This window comes from Plectropomus leopardus, chromosome 7 (assembly GCF_026936395.1).
Source record: "Plectropomus leopardus strain MGB_pleo_1.0 chromosome 7, ASM2693639v1, whole genome shotgun sequence".
In the NCBI taxonomy this organism is placed as follows: domain Eukaryota; kingdom Metazoa; phylum Chordata; class Actinopteri; order Perciformes; family Serranidae; genus Plectropomus; species Plectropomus leopardus.
This window is the reverse complement of record NC_142182.1, coordinates 20,631,826-20,655,663: the sequence shown is the minus strand read 5'-3', so window position 1 is coordinate 20,655,663 and position 23,838 is coordinate 20,631,826. Positions and strand designations below refer to the sequence as shown.

Below are 23,838 nucleotides of genomic sequence, written 5' to 3'. Positions count from 1 at the left end.
GAAACAATTTGAGTTGGGGCCAGTAAACACTGGAACAACAGCAGACAGACAGATACTAGAGTGTAATATGTAGACGCATAAGTCCATGGCAAAACGGCAACGTGACGACTTGGGATAAGTTGATGCAACAGTTGAAGTGTCGGTTACAGACTCTTGTGTCAGACAGGACTTCACAGATCCATTTTTACACACTGAAGAGTAAATAAATAAAGTGAAAGAGGAGAAGAAACAATAGATGATTTACACCTCTGGTGACAGAACAGCAGGTTTTACTGGTGACATGCTGGTATTTTCATTAAACTTTATTACACTGAACGTGTTTTCAGGCTGCAGTATCTGTCTCAGTCTGATTTAATGAATACTTTTGCTCTGAATTTAGAGGCTGCAGTGAATCAGAGTGCGTTTCCTACACAGAATGTTATCTTGAAGCATTTACTTTGAAAGCTGATTTGGAAAGCTCGTCCTTGAAATCCTTCCTTAACTGTGTTCATTGATTCAGACGACTTTTAACAGCAGCAATTAAGAAGACACGAGGAGTGAAGCTGTGTCAAGACCACGTCATCGAACTGCAGAGCCACAATTTCAGACCTGCAGTTCTGCGCCAACCTGGACCACCCACAGCACAGGTGTGTGTGTGTGTGTGTGTGTGTGTGTGTGTGTGTGTGTGTGTGTGTGTGTGTGTGTGTGTGTGTGTGTGTGTGTGTGTGTGTGTGTGTGTGCGTGCGTGCGTGCGTGCGTGCGTGCGTGCGTGCGTGCGTGCGTGCGTGCGTGCGTGCGTGCGTGTGTAGGCGTTGGATCCATGCTATAAGAACCATGTCTTTTTTTTCACACCTTTTGCCAAACATAAGTAATGTATTGAATACTTAATTAATTTAATAACCGCCAAATAAATATATATCTATTTTAAATTGATTACAGCTCCATATTTCTTTCCCCTTTTTGCAGCCTTTAGAGTTTAATTAAACGTTTTATTGATCAGCATTTTAAGAATTGGCAGTAATGACATCAACAAGATGTTAACCTGTGAAATCTGTATTTATTGTGCATGTAATCACACTCGCTGAATCATTAAGTCCTAAACAGAAACCCTAAAACCAGCAGACAGTAAAGAACAATCAGCTGCAAACTCATCACTTTTTGTGCGTATGGATCCAAAAACTCTGAAATATTTCTGTTAAACCAACTTTCACCTTTTTATTGCAGGCCTCAACAATGAACACTCGAAGAGTAACACCAGTGTTTTGGAGTGACAAAAAAAACACAACAAGACAAAAACTAATATATGTTCTTTGGTAAGGAATACAAATTAAACTGTAAAAAGTGAAGACATACTGCAGAGAAAGACCGGTTCTGAATTTCAATCAGCTTGGACTCGCTGATGTTTCTGTTATGAACAAGTTGCTGACAGAAATGAAAGATGCCACTGTAACAAATCTTAATCTGAACTAGTGGAAAACATCTGAGTCTGACTTCTGCTTTGCATTAAATGCTTGAGACAAAGTTTGAAACTCTCAGAGACGCAACTCTCTCCCAGCTGAGATCTGACATCACTACAATAGATTATATAACTTAATATATATTTTCAGTGTATTTTCGCTCAGTCGTTGACCTCCAAACCATTTAAACTTGATCCCCAAGATTATTTCTGTCACAAGCATCTCTGCTTCACCAGTTTTTCTTCTTTAGGAGCTCAAAGTGGATTCAGGATTACAAAAACTGAACTTTTTAAAACTCTGATTGAACCAGCCGTCCTTTGAACACCAGCTTTCTCTGTAGAAAGTATAGTATGAACTAGTTTGTGTTGATTGATATATCTTTTTGTCGATGAAAGCTCTATGAGCCTGGAAACTTGCAGACTGAAGTTTCTTGTTTTCTAATTAGCAGGAGCAGCAAGAAGACGGCACGACTCGGCAAAGAATACAGAAACTTCAACAGAACTACCTACTGTTTGATTGACAGGTGATCTTTTGGAAACACGGAGGGCTCACAGCACCAGTCACATAGTCACATCTTCCTTTTGACTGTCACTTACAGAAAACCCAGTACAGAAGCAGTGGGGTTTTTAACGGTCAGTAGTGTTCACGTCTGGCCTTTACAGGTGTGCACGTCCACCTGCTGGTGGCAATCGCGACAGTGCACGGCGCAGCACCAGTGGAACTTGCACTCACACTTGGTGGTGCGGCTGACCCGTGACGTGTCGTAGCCTCGGCCGCAGCACATCACCTCACAGCCATCCACGCCGCGGGACGTCCGGTTACAGACACGCCCTCCTGTTCCCATCGACCCTGCAGAGAGAGAGAGGTAAGTGAGGATTTAAGCAATTGATCTGCTTTGCATTTCGAAGAATTTGGTACAGATTTCTGTTTCATTTAATATTTTAAAAATAGGTGAAAATCTTCAGAAATGTTTGCATTCATTTTTTTTAAAGTGCAAAATCAGCTACACATTTTCATGTTTTCTGGATTTTCTCTATTCAGAGCTGTGCATATTCAGCAATTTCCTGCAGCAAAAAACGTGAAAAACACGAAGAACCTCAGGACCCCCAATTTTGGCAAATTATAAAAAAAAAATACCAGGTTACCACACATTTTTACAAATGATAATTTAAAACTTTTTTCATATTATTCAACTCGATTTCCATGACTTTACCTCAGTACTTTAAAGCAGTCTGCCTGGACACCTCTGAGAAGAGGCATTTTGAAACCGGGTGCGATTTTAAATGTGGAGAGAGAAGCACACTTCATTTTCCCTCCGCTACATTTGGCCACTATTCAACTCTGCAACGAAACACCCAGAGTGGCTCGGGTTGCCTCTCTCTGCCCATGCATTATATCTGTCATTTGAAAGCCATGTATTATTAAACACATTTGCACATAAACAAACTGCTAACGCTTGGTAACATTACTTACACATTAAATATTCCCGCTGCCAGCTAGCTTCATTTGCCAACGTATGTCCCTCAATACTAGTGAAATTTCAGTGATCCTGCAGTGCAGCCCTAACCCTTAACTAGTAACAAAAAAGTATTTTGTGTAACCTTAAACCTTAATAACTCCTCTCCAAAACATTCTGTCAGTTCCAAACATTTCCAGGTTTGATAACAGCTTTTCTCATTATTTCACAACTTTTCCAGGAATTTCATGACTGTGGGAAAGGCTAGATTCAATCAGCACCAACCCTAACAAACAATAAGACACTATCACATCTCTTTTTATATTTTCAAACATCATTCTTTCATATAAGCTGTCAAAGTGTGTTGGTGTTGGATTAATTTGATGAAAATAAAATAAAAAATAATTAGAAAGGAAAAACCATCTCTTTTCAGGGTTTTTCAGTAAAACATTGGGACTGCCCCTAAATTTATAGTCTTCACTTGTGTTTGAATTTAGATGAACTTCTTTGCTTTTTGAGGCCAAATCATTTTACCAGCAAGAGGATTTAACTTAATTTCCTCCAGAATGAGCGTTAGATTAGATTCAATAAACAAGAAAACACATTTCCGTAGCTTCCTGGTGGAAATGTGCAACACCTACACTGACAATTATTCCAGGCTAAAAAAAGGTGAGAAGCATCTTGGGAAATTGCTTTGCATTTAAGACATAAGTGCCTCTTTAACGTAGTTACTGATGTGGAATGAGGATGTGACTTGGCGGTACTGAAGCTGAGATGTGGCCAATCAGATTCGTTTTCCAGGTTATCAAGAGCCAATGGGAGCGCAGTATAATGCTGGCAGTGCAGCGCAGAGGAGGCGGAGGGGGCGAGGAGCGGGTTTGGGGGTGAGTAAGATGATGAACGCTGGACGAAGGAGAGATGAGAGATTGATGATAGGAGCCGTCAGCCTGCTCTCCCACTCTTCATCAGCTGTTCATTTTAAAGGAGACATCCATCACACATACACACACACATACACACACACACACACACAGCACTATCTCCTCACACTGATAGTGTACACCCACACACACACAGCACTATCTCTGCAAACACACTTCTACAGTGCCTGTTCTTTCAGGTGTGTGTCTGCACAGACAGCTGCAGCTTCATTTATGATCAAACTAAGGAAGCCTGTGATGGTCAAACTGTAGCTGCAGGTGTTATAATGTTTTCTTGTGATCAGAATTATCAAACAAAACAAACAAAACCAAACCCGTCTTTTTTGTGAGTTTTTGGCTACATACGCATTAAAAAGCTTGATGGCTGATTTTTTTTTCCCCAGATCCAATTTTTCTGTTCACATTTCATTTTTGGAGTGACCCATACGCGCATTCAGTGTGAACAGATTTCTGCCCCAAAACACTTCACCTGTAGCAAATAATGTCACACACATGCACGCTGGAAAAGCAACAAAAAACATCATGTTGTGTAGCCTTTGAGAAAAAAAATGAACAGGGCAACTTGAGTCTCTGAAATGATTTGCTGTGGATTTCGGACCATTTTTTCAAAAATACTATAAACTTTCCCAAACAGAAGCACGTGGGAAATTGTAAAGCAGAATGAGAAGTGGAGGAAGGTCTGATGATGTCGTACTGCATAATAATTAGCCATGAGCTACTGTATGGATGTTTACAATGTTTTCGGAGCAATGGACTGCATGTTTTCGGGATGATGGGTTATCGTACAAATGAGCTTTTAGCAGCTATTGCTGGTAGTTCTGAGGAGAAAGAGGCGTGAGTGCGGAGTTAAGATTGATGTGAGCGTTTCACAGAGGGAACAGTTCCTCCAAAGCTTTAAGATTTTTAGGGCTACATTCAGATATCTCTGCTCGTGCCTCACAACAGCGCTGTCAATGCATGCAGATAAGCTATTCCTGTCAGAAAGCCCCCAACAGTCGAGCTCTATCAGCAGGCGACTGCTGCAGCAGTCAAGCAAAAAACACGGTTATATATAAAAAAAACACGTGAATCCCGATAGGAGCGTTCTCAGTGGTCACGCAGCCAATAATTGGATATGTATTGGATTTAGGACACATATGAAAGTGGCCCAAATCTGAATAGAAAAAAAAATGGATTTCTGTGTCCAAACTAAAACATCAGATCAGTCATCATCAGTCACACAAGAGCAAAGAAAACCCAATTTGGATCACATTTGCTTGTAATGTAAATGTAATCATAAATGAAAATATAGCTAAAACAACGAGTCGATTAGCTGACCAGCATGCAAGTACTCTGAAAATGTATTTATTGTAGTAAATTGTTGCTGTTTCTGATTTCCCAATTGTCTTACATTAGAGTAAATGGAAAATGTGGGGGTTTGGACTGTTAAACAGTCCATCACCTTGGAGTTTTTATTTTATTTTTTAATTTTTTTCACTATTACTATGACTCCTACATGTACTATTTTAAAATGTAGGCTAAATGATTAATTGAGAAAATATTTGATTGAATAAACAAAAAGGAAACTCATTGTTAGATGCAATCCTTCAAAAAATGTGTGCAAATCTAAAGTGAACCTGATCTAAAGTAAACCTGATCTAGTGTCAATAAGTACTTTATCATCTATATTGTTACTAAACGGTTTAAACTGCTGACACGCTGTCAGTCCACCCTGGAGATGTTTCAGGGACTTTTATCTGCTGATATTAAATTTGAGCAACATCAAGGTCATCTTTTTTATCTAATGATCGTGAACACCAGTTTGCGTTATCATGGCCAGATTATTATTTCATCACAAAAAACAGGCCTTGTTACACTGAGGTAAAGATGCACTTATTCTGTAATTACAAATGAGTCCTTATTATAGACCTCAAAACCACCAACACGAACGTCATCCTCGAGGCCAGCGCCTGTGATTACATCTGTGTAAGCGTAAAAAGAGATGAGGGCTCTGGTCATAATGATGTGTCATTGTTTTTGATGAGTGACCAGACATGGCTGACAGGGGCTTCTTTATCAAAAACGAGAAAAATATGTAAATAACTAAAAAGATATGTTGGATTCTGCAGAGCCCAGTGTGTGCCCTGGAAAGGAAAAACTCATTTATGCTCTTGAATGATTAAATTGTTTTGTCACTGTTGGGGGCATTTTTTCTGTTTGTGGGTCTGTGAATGAGATAATGTGTTTTGTTGTTGTAATTCTCTTGTTGCCACGGTGGGTGGTGTCTCTGTGGTGTCTGAACTTTGTTGTGTGGGGAAGTACAGGAAGTGGAAGTGGTAATCACTCTGCAGGTGTGCGGTTTACGGGGGAAGCACGCAGTCTTTGGACCGTCCTCCTGTCCTAGCCAAACTTTGAGCCTTTTGTTTGTTTTACATAAAAGTTATTAATGGAAATACGTGTGTGTAGATCGGCGAAGGCTATGTCGTTGAATGGACCCCGTGATTGTAAATAAACATCAGTGGAGCCACACGGAAGATTACGCATAAATTACGCAGGTACCGGTATAGCAGCCCCTCAGCGGCTTGTAGATTTTTTGTTTTGGCGAAATCAAGTCATCATATTAAGTCAAAAAACTCCGCTTCAGTTAGACAGTAGAATCGGAAAGGAGGTCATTGCTGCCGTAAAGGCAGATTGTTTTGCTGGCTGGAGGAAGCCGATCAGCTGAGCCGCTCCACGAGTTAGCGCACTGTCCAACTTTAAAGGCCCAAGGTTTCCCGAGGTATGTGTACCAGCTTTATGGCCATATTTAAATATGTGTGCACAAGACTTTGCGAGCGTAATTGCAATGCACTGGTCGCTAAATAACACCGATGAGCTCGCGATAAGACTGCTTTGGTCCTGGACTTGCGTTGTGGAGTATTCAGTTAAACGGAGACATTATGGACGGCAAAGCGGCTGCGGCTGCATGGAGTGAAGTGGGAATGAAACGCAATCTGGGAAAAATAAAAGAAAAGGCTTATTAAATTAACACAAAAAGCTCTTTATGAAAAGGTAGAGAGGCTTCAAAATGTAAGAAAAGATAAATTAAATAAGGCCAAAGATCTGAGAAGGATAACTCAAGAGCTCATGCAGAGCAGCAGTGTAAAAGAGGTGAAATCCTTCATTTGTGTGAAGAAGCAAACAATGCGCATGATGCCTTTAATGCCAACTTAAGAAAGTCTCGAACAAAACATTTGGTTTGCTGCAGAAATGCTTGTGGAGAAGAGTTTCATTGCTGATGGTGAACATTGTTTGACAAATGATGATGATGGAGGAGTGATTGATGATGTTAACAATGATGACAGCATATCCAGTGAAGCAGTAACAAAAGTGTTAAAACCACAGCTTCATTAAAGTAGAGGCAGAAACAGCCGAACTTCTCGCTCGTGCTGCAGCTTTAAAGGAAAAGCATGCTTTGGGCTGCCTTTACTTTTTGGAGCAGTTTACAAGAGGACAGCCCAGAGAATTGGTGAGGAGTTGTCAGCACATGATTCCTGATCAGCTGGCTAAAGAGGTTCAACAAGAACACTTTGGAAATGAGTACAGGATTGCTGAAGTTTACATAGAGAAGGCCCTGGCCTGGCCTGCTGTAAAGTCAGAGGACGTAAAGGCACTGCAGGCCTTTTCTCTTTTTTATGCATTGTTGTTGCATTGCATGGGGGAGCATCAGTATTCACAAGAACTAGACATGCCAACCAATATGAGAGCAATCATGACAAAGCTGCTATTCAAACTCAGAGAAAAATGGAGAACAGCACATGAGGTTTTGGAGCAGTACTATGGCAGAGCTTGTTTCAAAGATCTTGTCATATTTATTGAACATCAAGAGCTGGAAAAGTGGCCATACCTCTCTGATGTCTGGATGCTCTGCATAGATGCCAATGTTGACTTGTTGATTGGCACAGATGCCCCCAAAGTATTGAAACCCTGGGAGGTTGTCAACAGCCAAGGAAAGGCCCATGCACAGTAAGAACTGTAGTTAACAGTCCCCTTCGGGACGGAGAGTACAGCAGGCCTAAAACAGGGTTTTCAGTGGTTGCCGCCAATAGGATCTCCGTATGTAAGCTGGAGGAAATGTTGAGCAACCAGTAGAATCACGACTTCAATGAAAGAAGCTCAGAGGAAATAGGAATGTCAAGAGAAGACATCAGGCTCTTAAAGATTATGGACGCGTCAGTAAAGCCTCATGATGGACATTACAGCCTGAAAATGCCCCTAAGAAAAGGATCAGCTCACTCTTCACAAATCTGAATTATGTCCACTTAAATCTAAACAAAACTGCACCAAATGTAAGTAGCTCATTAAATGCTTATATGACAATCTTTTACCTGTAAACATAACATGAACATTTCTAGATTAAACATACATTGTTATTTCTACATAACATCATGAATGCTTAATTTAACCACACATTCACTCCGCTTGGCGCTGTGCTGCTCTGTCTGCGGGGGGCTCTGAACAACCAAGTGGTACATTCCAACAACGCTCCGAATTTACCAACAGTCCAGAGTATTTCTGTATAGATAATTTCCAAATGCACCCAAAATATGCCCGCAGGTGAACTCGCTGCTTCTCCCGCAACCCTAGGAGTGCTCTCTTCAAGTATTTGACATTGACGAGACATAAAAAAATGTCCCCATGGACTTTGAAAGGATGTGATGGATACTTTCCAGTATTGTGAAATGTCCTAGGTTAAGGTATGAATGACTTGGCTGATGATGACATAGCTGAGGCCATACATAAATATCAAAAAAGCAGCATAGTCTGCAGTCTTTTCTAGTTTTGTTGTTACCTTGCAGATGTTCTCTGAACCTCTGAGCTGTTGTGTTGCAGATGTTCAGGTGTGACTGACTGTTACTGAAGAACAGCATGTGTGTGTTCAGCTGACTTCTCCTGTATAAATAAAGGTTTAGAAAAAATTATGCGCCGGCTTCAAGTACCATCTCGAACATTGTTCTGGAATTCGCTCGTGTTTACATTCTGCTTGGCTCTGTGTGTGTGTATGCACTGTCTCTGCACCATTCCCGTCGCCAGGTAATATGTCTGGGCATGACCCAAAGCCCCGCCCGCCCGTCATGCACCGGTATGCTGCCCTGCGAGGGATGACATCATGGCCAGAGTCTTCCTCGCAGCCTTCGCTCTGCCTGCGTCTGCTTATTGAATTAAGATGAGGGGGCGCCGAGAGATGAGTTTAGCACCTGAGCCTCGCCGGGGCCGAGGGAAATTGATTTCACACTTTAAAGAGGCACACAGGGGCTGTCTCGCTATCTCTGTGGGCTTTGAGCCTGTGTGTGTGTGTGTGTGTGTGTGTGTGTGTGTGTGTGTGTGTTCATCTGTCTGTGAGAATGGATTCAGTCTGTGTGTTATTAAGAATGATTGAGGGTGAGTTTGCATGTCTTGGAGAGGTTTTTCAGTGTGTGTGTGACAGGAGAAAGAAACAGACATGAATAACTCAGTGTGTGTGTGTGTGTGTGTCAAGAAGAATTGTGCTTCATGTTTGTGTGTGTTTCTAAAAAAAGAGAGAGAGGTAGATTCTACAATCAGTATGTGTCTCGACTGCCTGTCTGTGAGTGTGTGTCCCTGTCGGTTTGTCTTCAGAGAGGGAGCAAGTTAAGTTCTCATGAGAGGCCCAGGCCCAACACTGTGTGTGTGTGTGTGTGTGTGTGTGTGTGTGTGTGTGTGTGTGTGTGTGTTACCTCACCCTCTTATAAAATGTCGAAGAATATGCCGCGTTTCCACTGTGTGCTATGGTGCAGCTAAAGTCAACTACACCCACTGCTTTTTTAGATCAGATTTCAGGGGTGTCCCGTGCCACCCCAGGACACGCCCTGGGCATCTTAATGTGTCCACGACCTAAAACCCATACATAGTGTATATGTTTTATCACATAAGAGAAAGTAGCAATCATCAAAATCACAAAGCTGATTTTGACAATGTTTTTCTTGCCAAAAGAAAAAAAAATCAAAACAGCAACTGATTTCATGTTCTGCTATTTGACTGTTTGATTCCACAGTTCAAGTTTCAGCCCAAAGAATTGCTTTTTTCCCAAGTGCCTCCCTCACCCCCCACCCTCCCGTAGCTGTTGTAGGACTGTAAATATGACCACCCACCTCTCAGCCCCCAGCTACTGCCGATGCATTTAACACCTAATATAAACTTGTTGTTCAATACCTTTTTATCATTTATTACATTTTATTACCTTATATTTATTGTCTTATTTTGTTTTTAATGCTGCTGGTCAGAGTTGCCAAACATAATTAAGTTGCATTGCCAATGTGATAGTAAGTGTCCCATGTCTTTATCCGTGTCTTACATTATGAATAACATTCCATAAATTCAGTTTTTCTGGGTCTTGGTGGCCTGATGGTACCAACCATGTATCTGCAGTGTCTCCAGTTTGATTCCAGCCTGCTGTTGCATGCTGTAACCTACAACATGTTTTCTGTCTGTACTTAAACTGCCACTATTAAAAGGCAAAATAACTAAAATATGACAACATGAGCCTGCTCCAGCAGTGACAGTGAGATGCCGTCAAAAGCTCCCAAGAACAAGAATTAACTCCCGAGCTCAAAGACTAGAAAACACTCTCGCAGCTTTCATCTCCAGACATGAAACAGTCTCGCCCTCTAAATTAAAGCCATGCCTCTGAAAATATCTGAGCAGGTTAAACAGCAGGTTAAAGTTAAGACTCCTTTTAAGGTCGTAAAACTCTCTTAGCACCTAAAAATCACCATGAAGTGCCTGATAACTTAAACTGCACGCAGAGTACATGACACCGTCCCATGACAGACAGATCCCAGCTTTGATTTGCCACAACATCCAAAGTCTCCTTTGACTCACAAGTGTCCTTGAGCAACATGTATAACACACTATGGCAAACATTTTGGGGCTTGATCTCACAGCAAAGTGCAAGTCAAAGTGTTTAATCATTTCAAAAACACCTGTTTTTGTTTCAGGATGAGTCATGAAACAAAAACTAGGATACAGTTTTTACATAAATGTAGAGTTTTTTCTCATCAACCCGCACTTTTAACTGCATTTTCAAGCAGACTTTAAAGGGAAGAAATAACAATTAAAAACATAAAAACATTTTTGGGTAATGAGAAAGGGGTCGAGAAGACTGTGGAGAATCGTCTCACTTTGACACAGAACTCACTGTAAACTATTGCACTCTTTTGTGTTGTGTGATCCAACCTGCCCCGAAATATTCTTTATCTTTGCTGGCCAATCATGCCCTCAGGCGTGTGTGTGTGTTTCCAGTGGTGGTGATTTATAGTGATCTGTGGTGTTCTAAAGTTTCAGCCCACAGAAGTGTGTAATGGGTCTTAAACTGGCTGACACCCGATCGCCACGGATCATCTGCTGCCTGACAGGCATCCACCTCCTCTGGAACACACACACACACACACACACACACACACACACACACACACACAGAGACACACACTGATCTTTCTCTCACACAGTTTCCATACACAAACATTTTCCTTCTTACACACTCGCTGTCCTGTTCAAAGCCTCACACACATACATGAGCACAGATTTCACTCAGATAGACATTTCTGCAACAGCTTATCTGTCTTAACACCAGCATCTCGACTCCAATATCTGTTTTTCTGGCCCGATGAAAACTCCTTTACAAATTAAAAGCAAGGTTGAGTGTGTTTTATTTACTCCACAGAAATCATAGTCTCCTATAGTATTTTTATACTCAATTCTTAGTGAGAACTTGCAGCCTTGAGCTGTAATGATTCGGTCACTCCTGATGAGACATTAAGATAAGTGTGACGGGCGAGCTGACTCTGGAGCTCAAGATCTACTTTCTTATGTCAGGAGTTTAATCACTTCAAATACAGAAGGCTCAACATCAGAAAGACCTAGACGATTATCATCCAGGTGTACAGCAGCTAGAATTTGGACTAACATAAACAGGGCTCAACCAAAAGAAAACAAGGATGTCTTTTTTTACAATAGCTTCCTAAACTCTGCAGAGAACAGAAAGTCCAGACTGTTGCAGGAATACAATCAATGCAAGCTGAGCCCACTGGCTCCATAATTACACTGTAAAACAGATTTGTTGTGTAGAGAAATCTGTTGATATAAATTCCTGTTTACACACTGGAGACATGACAGGATGCCGTTCATTGTGAACTTTACCCTTCACCTTAAAAATAAGGCTGGCATCAACCTTAACTGATAAAAGCCACCCAGAGACCTGGTTTTGGGAAGTCAACGACTTAATACAATTCTTCTGACGTAAAGGAGCGACAACCAATTACAACAGGGATAGTAAACTTGCTTTGCTTAGGGGCCACATTTGCAAAAATGACAGGACACTTCTGGGATTTTAGGACATTTCTTGAATTTTAGTACGTTTTTAGGATTTTAGGACATTTCTAGGATTTTAGGATGTTTCTAAGATTTGAGGACGTATCTAGGATTTCCGGACAGAAGCTTAGCTAGGACTTCTGTCATGGGTGCAGGGGATCCTCCACTGGCACAACAAAAAGGAGACGGGTCCTCTTCAGTGTGGGCTCATTTGTTGCGCTTAATAACAATGTGAAAGTAGCGGAGAACTTTTATTTCGACAAACTACTAGAATGTGACTTGTAGAAATGGCAGTGCGTCTGGTAAAGTAAGGGGAAGTATGCTACCTCAAAAGCAACGGCTGCAAGCTGCCATAAAATGGAAAGATGATGCAACTATGCGCAGTTGAAGCAAGAGGCAAAGTACCATGAAATTTCCACCATGAATTTGTACAGAAAAAGTCACAAATAGGTGTAATAATAAATCATCAAAATGCAGCAAAATAAGTGATTGTTGTTCAAAATTTCTCTGGGGAGGCTGCCCACTTAACCCCATTTAACATGTAGTTTGGACTCCCTAAAATGACTTAAACAAAACGCCATCTGATTTTCAGTGATCAGTGCATTTACATGCACAGTTAAGTCAAACTCAGTTATAACTTGATTAGGCCTTTTAATTGGACTACTGTCTTTGTCCCAGTATACAAGCACTAGGGGAGAATCTGTTTATTGACGGAAATATGTCAGACTACACCACTGTAGGTGGCGATATGACCCCTTTAAGCTAGTTGCTATTTGACCCTCCTCTGGTTGATGAATTGCATCTTATACCAGACAAGCAGCAAATGGGTTGCATGTTGATGGGTAAACACATGGATACATTTCCAATGCTGTTTATTTCATACATATGCTACACTTTATTTCATACCTTCATCTTGTTTTGTTTTTCCTGGCTTTGTTTTATGAATTTATGCTGTTCAACTTTCGGGTCAAAGCTTGGAGCAGGGACTATGGAGCATGCGCAGAATACCTAGGCCAGTTCAGGTCCGATTGAGGCGTATACACGAAAGAGTAAATCAACCCCCAACTACATTATCTAGCTGTGTTCGTCCAACTCTGAGACATTGGACTTAGGATGATTTCAGTCGGACTGCTTACATGTATTTTTAAAAGTTCAGATTTAGTTGGACTAACACAACAATTCAGATTTTTCTGACATCATGTACAAGTACTGAGTACCAATCTTTGTAAATATACCTGCATATATATGCAGATCTGTGGGAAACAGTTTTGGTATTGCACATATTCTGGTCGCCGTTTGACGTCTGTTTATATTCTATGTGATCTTAACCGATCACATTTGAGCTGGCTTTTGTTGCATGCAGGTAAACAGCCTGTTTGGAGAGTAAAATTGGTTTAAAGCATTGGCTGAAATGCAATCTAAAAAAAATGAGATTTAGCTTTTTACTAATCTCTAGAAACAGATATCGTAGACCGATAGCTGATGGGTTCTGAGATTGCTTTTGAAACAATCCGGTCTTTGACATCTTCTCTCAACTCCAAGTCTGGTGTCATGTCTCAGGTTGCCAACCTGGCTGTAAACAATGAGCGGCGCATATCCACTGGCCACACCGAAACTCCTGAAATATTGGCAATCTCCCCCAGAGGCTACATTGTCGTCAGACCAATAGCCACAGGGTCCCAAAATTAAATCAGCTCTTACTGGAAAGTTGAGTGTATCTAAAGTTACTTAGAGTTACCTAATCTGAATCATTTAGGCAGCACGGTGACTGTCTCATCACATCCTCTAGTTATGTAAAGGTCAGAGAGTGTCTACCTGACTCGTGGTCCCGTATGCAGTAGTCCGGCGAGTCCTCAAAGTACACCAAGTCATTCTTGCTGGGTCGTTTGAAGTGTGTGTGCGCAGCTGTGAACCCAGTGCCGTACTGGTTGACGACCACCTGCACAGCGCCATTATACCTCTTGCGAAGGTGGTCGCCGGTGCGTCTGAAGTCAGCCATGGCTAGCCAGCAGGTCCGAACGCTGCATGACCCGCTGACCCCGTGACATTTACACTCTAGAGTCATGAAGCGCTTCACAGCCTGGAGAGGAGAGAGAGGAAGAAGTATGTAGAGATGAACTGTAGCAGGAAGTAGTAGAAAAGAACAGTACTAATGACAGTTTTAAATCTTTTTGAGAATGAAACACCATCTCTGAAACACAAACTCATCTGATCAGTGGACTCCTTTTTGTAATTCCTACAGAATGAGGTTCGGTGCCTCCTCACCTTCCTGCCGGCCCGGTTGTTGTGCAGGTTCATGAGTGCCCGGGCGTCCCTCTCCTTCCTCTCCTTGGCGTCCACAAAGCCCTGGCTGAAGCGCATGGCGTGCTCCACGTGGTCACTGCAGCCGCCCCAGTCAAAAGAGCCTTTGGCGTCCTGCGATGAGCCCTTCTTTGTGGGATCGCAGGAGCAGGAGTCCAGCTCGCCTTGGCTGCAGGCTCGAGCCAACGTGTAAACCACACCGGCCGAGGAGATGGCATACATGAAGGCCACCTCGCGGCTGCCTGAAGGAGAGAGGATGAAATGCTTCAATCTCTGTAGCACACACCTGAAACAAAAGGCAAGTCTCTTCACAGAATTTAAAACACACAGGCTCTCATCCATTAAATGTGAGCAGAATAAAATTGTTTGTAAAGTGTTTGCAGAAGGAAATTTACGTGTATTTTGGCATTCATCAATATGATAGCAGCTCAAGTCTTTCTTTAGGTGTCACCAAAATGTATCCCTGCCTCTGTCTGATCGTGGTGCTTGTGTAAATAGGCATTGTATATAAATCTTGCTTTCATTATTAGAGATTATCATTTTAATTCGGATTGTGCTCTTTTTCGTTCACAACACACAGGTGCCTCTGAACCACGCAAACTAAACGTGACAAAAGTTTAGTAATATTTAGCAAAATTAGTTGGCAGTTGGTATTTTGGGCCGGAGGCTGATTAAAAACATGAATTTGTAATGTCAAAATAGGCTTTTATTATTTTACATATAGTAAAATATATATTTTTAAAGTATTTGTATTTAAAGCTTAGGCCTGGTGTGTTTTCTTGCAACAGTTCTCCATCTTCTCTTCCTTCTGTTAGACTATCATCTCGTACATGAAACGTTCAGCAAAGCAGGCTGTGCCCCGCGGTGCGTCTGGTTCACATGGCGATCAATGCTGATGCAGCGCGCAGATGATGATTACCACTCTCTGCTGCATGCTATGCACATTTCTCGCACTGCTGGAGAAGCAGAAACAAACACTGCCAAACAAATCTCCTTGCAGCCCTCCTTTCTTGGTTTCCATCTCGCATGCTCTGTTGTTTCATCACTTTCCCTCTTTCCCCCTTCTCTCTGTCCCTCTTGATTCAGTCAATTTAAACGTGCACAAAAGTGCCATTTAAGCACCAGGCAGTTCATGATAGTTTTATAAAAGTAAATAAAATATTTTTTCTCAGCTCTACCCAAAAATAACTTTATCTTAACATCCAAAAGGTTTTTCTCTCTCTCTCTCCTTCTTTGTTTGCTGCGTGTTTGCAGGTGGATAGGATGCACTAATTTATCGTAATTATCACCTTCTTATATGGTGGTCACTGGTTATTCATCGGCAGGGATGTATGCTAATTGCAGGAACGTCTGTTTGTCTGCTGTTAATTTAGGCTGATTGGCGCACATGAACATACACGTGCCTACGACAGAGCCGAGGTTCCCACAACCTTCGTGAAATCGGTGTAGACTTTTAGTAACAAGATGTTTTATGTACAAATCTACCCACACATATACCAGCATTTCATGAATGAGACCCACTGTGTTTAGATTAAATCCTCTATTTAAGTTAGGAGCATGTATTTTCTTTGTGTTTTCAGGCAGGCAGTATTCTGAATTTGATGTAGGTCTTAATAACAGCATATTCCCTTTAAATATTCCAAATTGGACAAATTTCTAAGTTTAGCATCTTCCGACTTGTCCAATATGCCGGTATTTTTTTGGTTTTGGGGGCATTCTTTGGGCATATATACAGCCAGTTCAGAATATGCGCCTCAGTTGTTTTGCTGCAGTTTGTGAGACACAGCCTCTCCTCTGTTTACAATTGGCCCTGCGTGTGTTGGGGAAGATGTTTCTTTTTTGAATTTGCTTTTGTTTTATTTATTTGGGGTGCATTGGGCTCTCAGGGCGACTGTAGAAAATAGCTAAAACCCAGAACTATAACAAGATTAAGAGTCTACAGTCATGCTAGCGGCTCTGTGAGGCTGTAGCTGTGCTCTGAAGGTAAAGTACCATGAAATTTCCACCATGAATTTGCACAGAAAAGGTACAAATAGGTGTAAAAATAAATCATCAAAATGCAGGAAAATAAGTGATTGTTGCTCAAAATTTCTCTGGGAAGGATGCCCACTTAACCCCATTTAACATGTAGTTTGGACTGCCTAAAATGACTTGAACAAAATGCCATTTGATTTTCAGTAATCAGTGCATTTACATGCACAGTTAATTCACAGACTTTTTTTTTTTTTTACTTTTCATAGGTACTGTAGCTGCCCTTATGAAGTACGCACTATGGCAGGCAGTATGCACACAGTCTGGACATACTGCTACTAACATTGCACTGTAACCTTTGACCCTCATACTCATATCTTCAGCTGTGCAGAGGATTATGGGTTAAAATAGCCAGAAAAGCATGCCAGGTTGCTGCAACATGCGAGCAGATTTAGTAGAACAGTGTTACTACACTTACAGCCCGCGGGGCCTGATCGAGCCCCCACCAGGATCCCTGGTGGCCCCCAGCCATATTCTAATTCACAATAAAAATAATGTGATTCACACTAGGCATTGTTTATGTACTTCTAATATACATAAGGTGCTCGGGTGCATAAAACAACAGTAAAATATAACTACTTTATCAAAAAATTGCTAGTGGAGGATCTCCCGCAGCCCCCGACAGAGGTTCTAGCTAAGCCCCAGTGTGCTAAAATCTTAGAAACGTCCAAAAATCCAAGAAATTTTCTGAAATTACAGAAACGTCCTGGAACCATAGAAACTAAATGTTTTTCTGGCATGCTAAATAGTGAGGTGGTTTAGGTATTGGAATGCCCAGCAACACAGGCTTACTGTCAGCATGCTCCCAGTGACAACACTAAAGAGTTGATAGCAGGTAGAATGGTTTGTTAGTTTAATGTGTTAGTACGCTCACATTTTCTAATTAACCCACCCTGACCAGCTAAACACAAAGTATGACTGAGGCTGATGGGATGTCTTCAGTTTTGCAGGTATTTGGTGACACTGTGGCTAACAAAGTACAGATCTACACACTGACATCATCTTTCTCCGAATACTGAAAACCAAAAGATCAAGATAAGAAAACAATAACAAAAACCCATCAGCACAGTTACTGCTATGCATCTCTCTATCATTAAAATCCACTGATGTGAGATCTGAATCAAACACAAAAGTTTTATCTGTTATGGATCTCTGGCGTTCCCCAATACAGGCAAAATAAATCCCTGACAAACAGAGAGATCCTTCAAAAATTTGGCCCCCGCTGCTACCTGTATGACCCGTGGGTGTGTTGTTGCCTGCTGAAGGCTTTTATGGGTATGAAATAAAAAAACGCTTCATCTACTGCCATGACAGATAAACAGCTAACGTTTACCAGCAATGCCCTGACAGGGAGCCCTTATCTCCCTCCACATGTAACTGATGAGAGATCTGAAAAACATCAAAGGCCGAGGCAGGGAAAGTTTGTGTGTGTGTGTGTGTGTGTGTGTGTGTGTGTGTGTGTCTGTGTCTGTGTGTGTGTGTGTCTTACCGCTGCTACAAAATTGTGACAAATGTAAGGCACACATTGACAGCAAGTGGATTTTTTTAAATGTATAGAGCTGCAACTAATAATTATTGATTTTTAGTAGTGATGAACTTATCTTGTTTAAATTCCTAATTTTTTTTAATGTATAAAATGTGGGGAAAAAAAGATGTAAAGGGTGTTAGTTAAATCAATCATTAAATCTCTCTAAACCAGTGATACTCAATTTATTGCCCTCGAGCCAAGTCATACACACTGGGAGTTGTTGTTGTACCTCCTCCTAAAATTTTAAAAATGTCCTAAAATTCTAGAAGCCTCCTGAAATTTTGGAAATATCGTAAAAAAAAAAAAAAAAACAAAGAAGGAAAGAAATTATCATTGGATTTCAGATTTCCGATGGTCCTGGAACACATCATGTGTTATCACACAGGTTTGTGAAACAAAATTCCATGAAAAAAAATCAGGATGTATTTCAATTTCCAAAACTTTGCCAGGCCTGGAAATTGCCTTTTGCAATTCCATGACTTTACCAGGTTTTTCATGGCCGTATGAACCCTGATACAGTGATTTGTGTGTGTGTGTGTGTGTGTGTGTGTGTGTGTGTGTGTGTGTGTGTGTGTGTCTCACTCAGGCAGCTAAGTTGAGCGTGGCTAACGAGGTTAATGAGGAGAACGCTGAGAGAACACGACACCAGAGAGAGAAAACTCCTGTGTAATTGTTTGAAATTAGCCTGCTGACATTGACAATAAGGAGCTTCTGACGAGGCCCTCGATGTGCCGAGATAATGTTGTGTGACACGGCCGGGGTCCGGCTGGGAGGTCCGAATACCACACGGCTGATTAGAGGCCCCCGACATGAAACGGACTAAGTCGAGGGATCTGCCTTGCGGGGTTAAATCTCAGGGCATGGGAGAGGAACATCAGGCCGCCAGGCCCTGATGATCCTCTGCTGGCAATAAGAAAAGATTATGGCTTGTTATAACATGTCTTCACAGGAGATTCAGACTGTTTCTCGCTGCTGAGACGTCACAGTGACACGTCTAATTAGACAGGACGCTTCTGTCCAGAGCTTATGTCTGTCACAGGCAGCGGCAGGCTGCTTCATTACTAGTTAATCATTTCAATCCCTCAATACTGCCTGGGAGGAGTCATCTGCCACACTATGCATCACATTTATTTTCTTCTACACCCCCAACCGCCCAAAAATATATGTCTGTGTCTTCTCTTGACTCTAAATCAAGTCTCTTCTTCTGCAAATGATCAGAGAGGGTAAACAGTGCTAATAACCCCACGTGGTTTTTGAAAGTGGTGGGATTACTTTTATTTGGAAAAAGTCAAAATTTCTACCATTCCTCTTTTGAACGAGCTGAGTGGAGACTAATTAGCTAACTGAGACAGTAGCTGAAGTGGATCTAACATAAACATCATCGTGATAAATCTGAATCAAAACGATACAAATATAAAGTTGTTTTTATTAGTAACGGATACCACTGAAATAATAATACTATGACAAGACGTTCATTTTATAAAAGTTATGAACTTAAAGCTTCAGTCATCAAAACTGCGGCCGATTCATTTTTTTTTGTTCTTTGACAGATCTTTTCAGCACTAAATCTGCATACCAAATCTCACAGTATTACTATAACAAAGTACTGAGTCGCATATTAGCCTCTAAACACACAAACAGATGGACGGAGAAACCAGTCGGCTGTACCGATGTGATAAATGTACCATTGTAAAGTGAGACGAGGTGAGGAATGTGATCCAACCTCTGTGGAAAAAAAGGACATATCTGCAAGGGAACTATCAGTGTTGCAGTAAATCAACACTTTGAAAACCAACCAATTGTTTGGATTTGTCAGCAGTAAGTTAAGGCAACATGTTTGTCACTGTAAACAGACGAGTGTGCTGTAACAGGCTTCATCATGCAGAGATTCAATTACAGAATGCGCCAGCAGCAAACAATGACCTGGAAACGCAAGCCAGCAGATAATGTTGCACAAAATCCCGTCACTGAGTTTCTATTCTTAGTCGCGCAGTGTTTGAGGCACCTGATAGGTCATCATATCATGAGTAAGTACTTTCTGTACCTCATCCTGGTATTTTTTTTTTCATTTACTGCTAGGGTGAGCAATAGGGACAAATATAGTACAGTTAAAACTATACGGATATATGTTGATTCGCTGATAACATTTACTAAAATGCTTGTTAGTGTTTTCCTACAACTAAATTTTGTTATTTTCAAAAACAGGTTAAGATTTAGTGAAATCAGGGTTCCTACAACTTAAGGCAAATGTTTTTTTAAGACCTTTGAAGACTTTTTTTTCTTTTTTAATTCAATTGTTGAGATTTTAAAATGCAACATCAGAAAAAACAAATCATTAAACTTACTTCACACTGTGATAAACATCTAATTCTAGGACTTTTCAAGGTCTTTCTTGGCCCAGTTCCCTCAAATTCAAGGACCCACCACAGTGCAGTTTGAGACACAGATCGGGGTGAATGACTGATACAATACTGAGAATTTTTATGAGAACTAGTCGACTTTCAAGAAACTCACAGACGACAATTAAACAGAGCCTAATGCTAAGATAGACTAAAAAACATATTTTAAAAGAACTAAAATTTCTATTTTTCCACCAAATATATGAATCCAAGCATGTTCAATGACCCATGTCTATTCATATCTATTTAAAAAAAAATCAACTGTCAAAACCTGTTTTTTTCAGTTAAATCCAAATACTTTCAAGGATTTCAGAGAGCCGTGAGAAGACTGATGAGAATCTTCTGCCGATACGACTGAAGAGAGACGATACATGTTTATTTAATAGACTTAACTTTGATCTGATGTCTACAGGTGTAACTCATGGAGAGAAAGTGAGGCAGGTGTTTAAGATGAACATGACATGAAGTAACTTAACAATAACAACTATGGAGAAAATTACTAATCCCTCAAAACCCCAAACCCAAATGTTTTTTGTCCTTCCTCTTCTGCTGAGGCTTAGTGTCTTGCTCAAAGACACTACAGCAGACAGGATGCACGCTTCAGATGAAGGTTTGATGTCAGATCTGAGTCTAGATTACAGACACTCCCTCCCTGCCGCCCCAAATGTTCTCAGATTCATGATTAGAAAAGCTCCATTAGTTAAAAATGTGACTTTTCTAGGCTAAAATGAGAAAACTGGCCCGTCCACTCACTGCGCAGCAGCAGGCGTCCGAACAGGTTGTGGTCTCTGGCCGTGGTGTTGCAGTTCCAGCGATGGTTGCGGAATTGGTGCTGGCACTCTGAGATCCAGTCCTTCATCCCCGCCCCAATGGCCTGCATCACTTTGGGGTGCTGGCGGCACAGCTGGCGCTGCTTGTTCACCAGACCAGGGATGTTGTCGCACATCACCTGGGAGCCCAGCGTGCCCATGTACCTGTAGAGCGTAGGAGCAGATAGAGAGCCCAACCCTTGTGAACATCTGGGTAAAACCTTTTGTTATTTGAGAAAAGTATAAAATGGAAGAAAAAAAATGTGTGTAGAAAGACGTAGACAGGCGAAGAGATGAAAGACTACAATGCAATTTGGTCAATGAGTTCTCTCTCAAAGGCAGAAATCAACAAAAATGTTGAATCTCTTCAATCAACAAAAGTGCAAATAACTCAATACAATCCTGCACATTCACTGTAAAATGTGAAACGCTGATTTTACTTTAAAAATGTAAGAAACCAAGTGCCTTGAAAAGTGTAAGTAAATGTAACTACCAGTCTTAATTTATGTTTACTTTATATCTACTTTAGTTATATTTACAGAATTTAGAAAAGTTGCTGCAACTTAAAAATGACAATTTTAATTAAACCAGTCTTTCAAAGTTTTAGCAACTTCAGTAAACCAAGATTACTATCTGTTTTCTGTTGGTTGCAAACTAGTCAATCATATTTGTATTTTCTTAAACATGTAAACAAACAGACCCTGCAGATCTACTTACATCATCATTGGCAAAATCCTCTTTGAAATGATCAAGATTAACTTGGTTTATTGAAGTTGCAAACACTTAAAAAGAACAAGGTAACTGCACTAGTCATTTTGAAGTTGCAACCACTTCACAACATGAAGTAAAAATAGCTAAACTTTCAGTAAACGTAATTAAGAAATGAAGATTAATAGTTATATTTACTTCCCTTTAAAGTAAGATTCACTCAAAAGACTACAGTGTTTAGGTAGCTGCAGTAAAGAAGAGACGCTAAAGCTTTGCAGGGAAGCTGGACACTTCTATAGAAAAGGGGAGAATAAGATAATGAACTATCAGCAAAAAAGTGTCTTCTAGAGAAACTTGTGTTGAAATAACTCCTAACAAGTCCACACTCCCATGTACCTGCAGAACACGGTGATGAAAGATTGGCAGGGAATTTGAACACTTGCAGGCTGCAGGGATTTCCCTCAACCATTAAAGACAGACCGGAGAGGAGCAAGAGAAAAAGGAATTGAGTGAAAATGATATGTCTAAACATCCTCTTAGTATCACAGGCGGTGTGAAGTTTGGAATTTGGAAACAGAGAGCGAAAGACAGCAAATAAAGAGAAATGAAATCATATCAAATGACTGTAAACTTATCTGTCCAAATATTCAATCTTCAACATCAGTTTTAAAAAAAAAAAAGTTATGAAAACCATTTAATCAGTTAATCTGTGGGACATTTCTAATTAACATACTAAAAGTGACAGTTTTGGAATTAATAAAGACATTTAAATCTAATCAAACAGAATAATTTCAGATTAATTTAAACGGTTAACCGTATTGGCGCGCATTTTGTGCGTCAATACGTTAAACATGTTAATACGTTATGCGGTAAAACGCGTTAATAAGAAAGTCAGACATCCAGCACGTGGGGCTTTTGCAGTTGCATTTAAATTAAGATGTAAAAACTATGCACTTACCACCAGGACGCATCGACCTCGGCCGTCAGCCAGCAGATTGCCACAGATAAATAAAAACATATTCCACTTGGCAATAAGTTCATATTAACCAAACTTCGGTCCTTTATGGATCTGGACGGAGCATTTCCACGGACAAAAGAAAAAAATATAGAACATTAGAAAAGTCAGAACTTGTTGAATCTCCAAATCAAGCTCGGATTAAAAAATATATCATCACAGGACAGTCGGAGGACGGAGGTCTGCGCGTAAAAGCCATGACGGGCTTGGGCTGCGCACGGTGGCAAAGTGCTTATGAGGGGAAAAAAGTGAAGAGCGACTGTCTAATAGTCCAGCAAATATTTTCAGTGGAGATGATGTGCTATCAGGTTTAAATTGCTTTACACAAGGGGTGGGCAGAGTCCCGTCTCAGGAATGAGGTGAAGAAATGAGATGTCTGAGAGTATCTGTTCAGGCTGGTTTGACACCAGACAGGCTTGGCCCGCTTCCAGACCGGAGCTCCGCTGCTCTGAGATGTGGTCCAAGCTGATGGGCTCTGCTCTCAAACTGCACCGACGCGTTCAGGGAAGGAGCCGGTATGGAGGGGGGGTTCATCCAGCGCGCTCAGCCAATGTCGTCTCCAACAAAACGCACAAATCCGCTTAGATTCGATTTCAGAGAACAACATGGAGTAGATATTACAGATTGACCGGGGGTTTGGGGAGCCCCGGAACTCCCGAAATATGATTTTTGGACATATGGATGGTGACTTGTGGGCACAGGATCCATATCTCATGCGCACAAGTTATCCAATGTGCATAAAGTTAGTGGCTTGTGGGTGCAGGATTGCTCAAGTGACTCTCAAAAATATAGTTTTCAAGACTTTGAAGGGATGAAAAGTGAGATTCTATATAGTGATATGATGAAAAAATAGACATCAAAACTATAC

General features: G+C 41.0%; 1 protein-coding gene across 1 annotated transcript; it reads right to left on the bottom strand.

Annotated features, from left to right (window-relative positions):
* Positions 1 to 636: 636 nt before the first annotated feature.
* Positions 637 to 23,331, bottom strand: wnt2 (wingless-type MMTV integration site family member 2). Its single transcript, XM_042495833.2, has 5 exons — positions 22,914 to 23,331; positions 21,192 to 21,412; positions 14,445 to 14,722; positions 13,995 to 14,259; positions 637 to 2,285 (listed from the first exon to the last, which is right to left on the bottom strand). Exons 1-5 carry the CDS (start codon positions 22,994 to 22,996, stop codon positions 2,080 to 2,082), a joined length of 1,053 nt encoding a protein of 350 aa, XP_042351767.1. The 5' UTR covers positions 22,997 to 23,331; the 3' UTR covers positions 637 to 2,079.
* Positions 23,332 to 23,838: the final 507 nt, after the last annotated feature.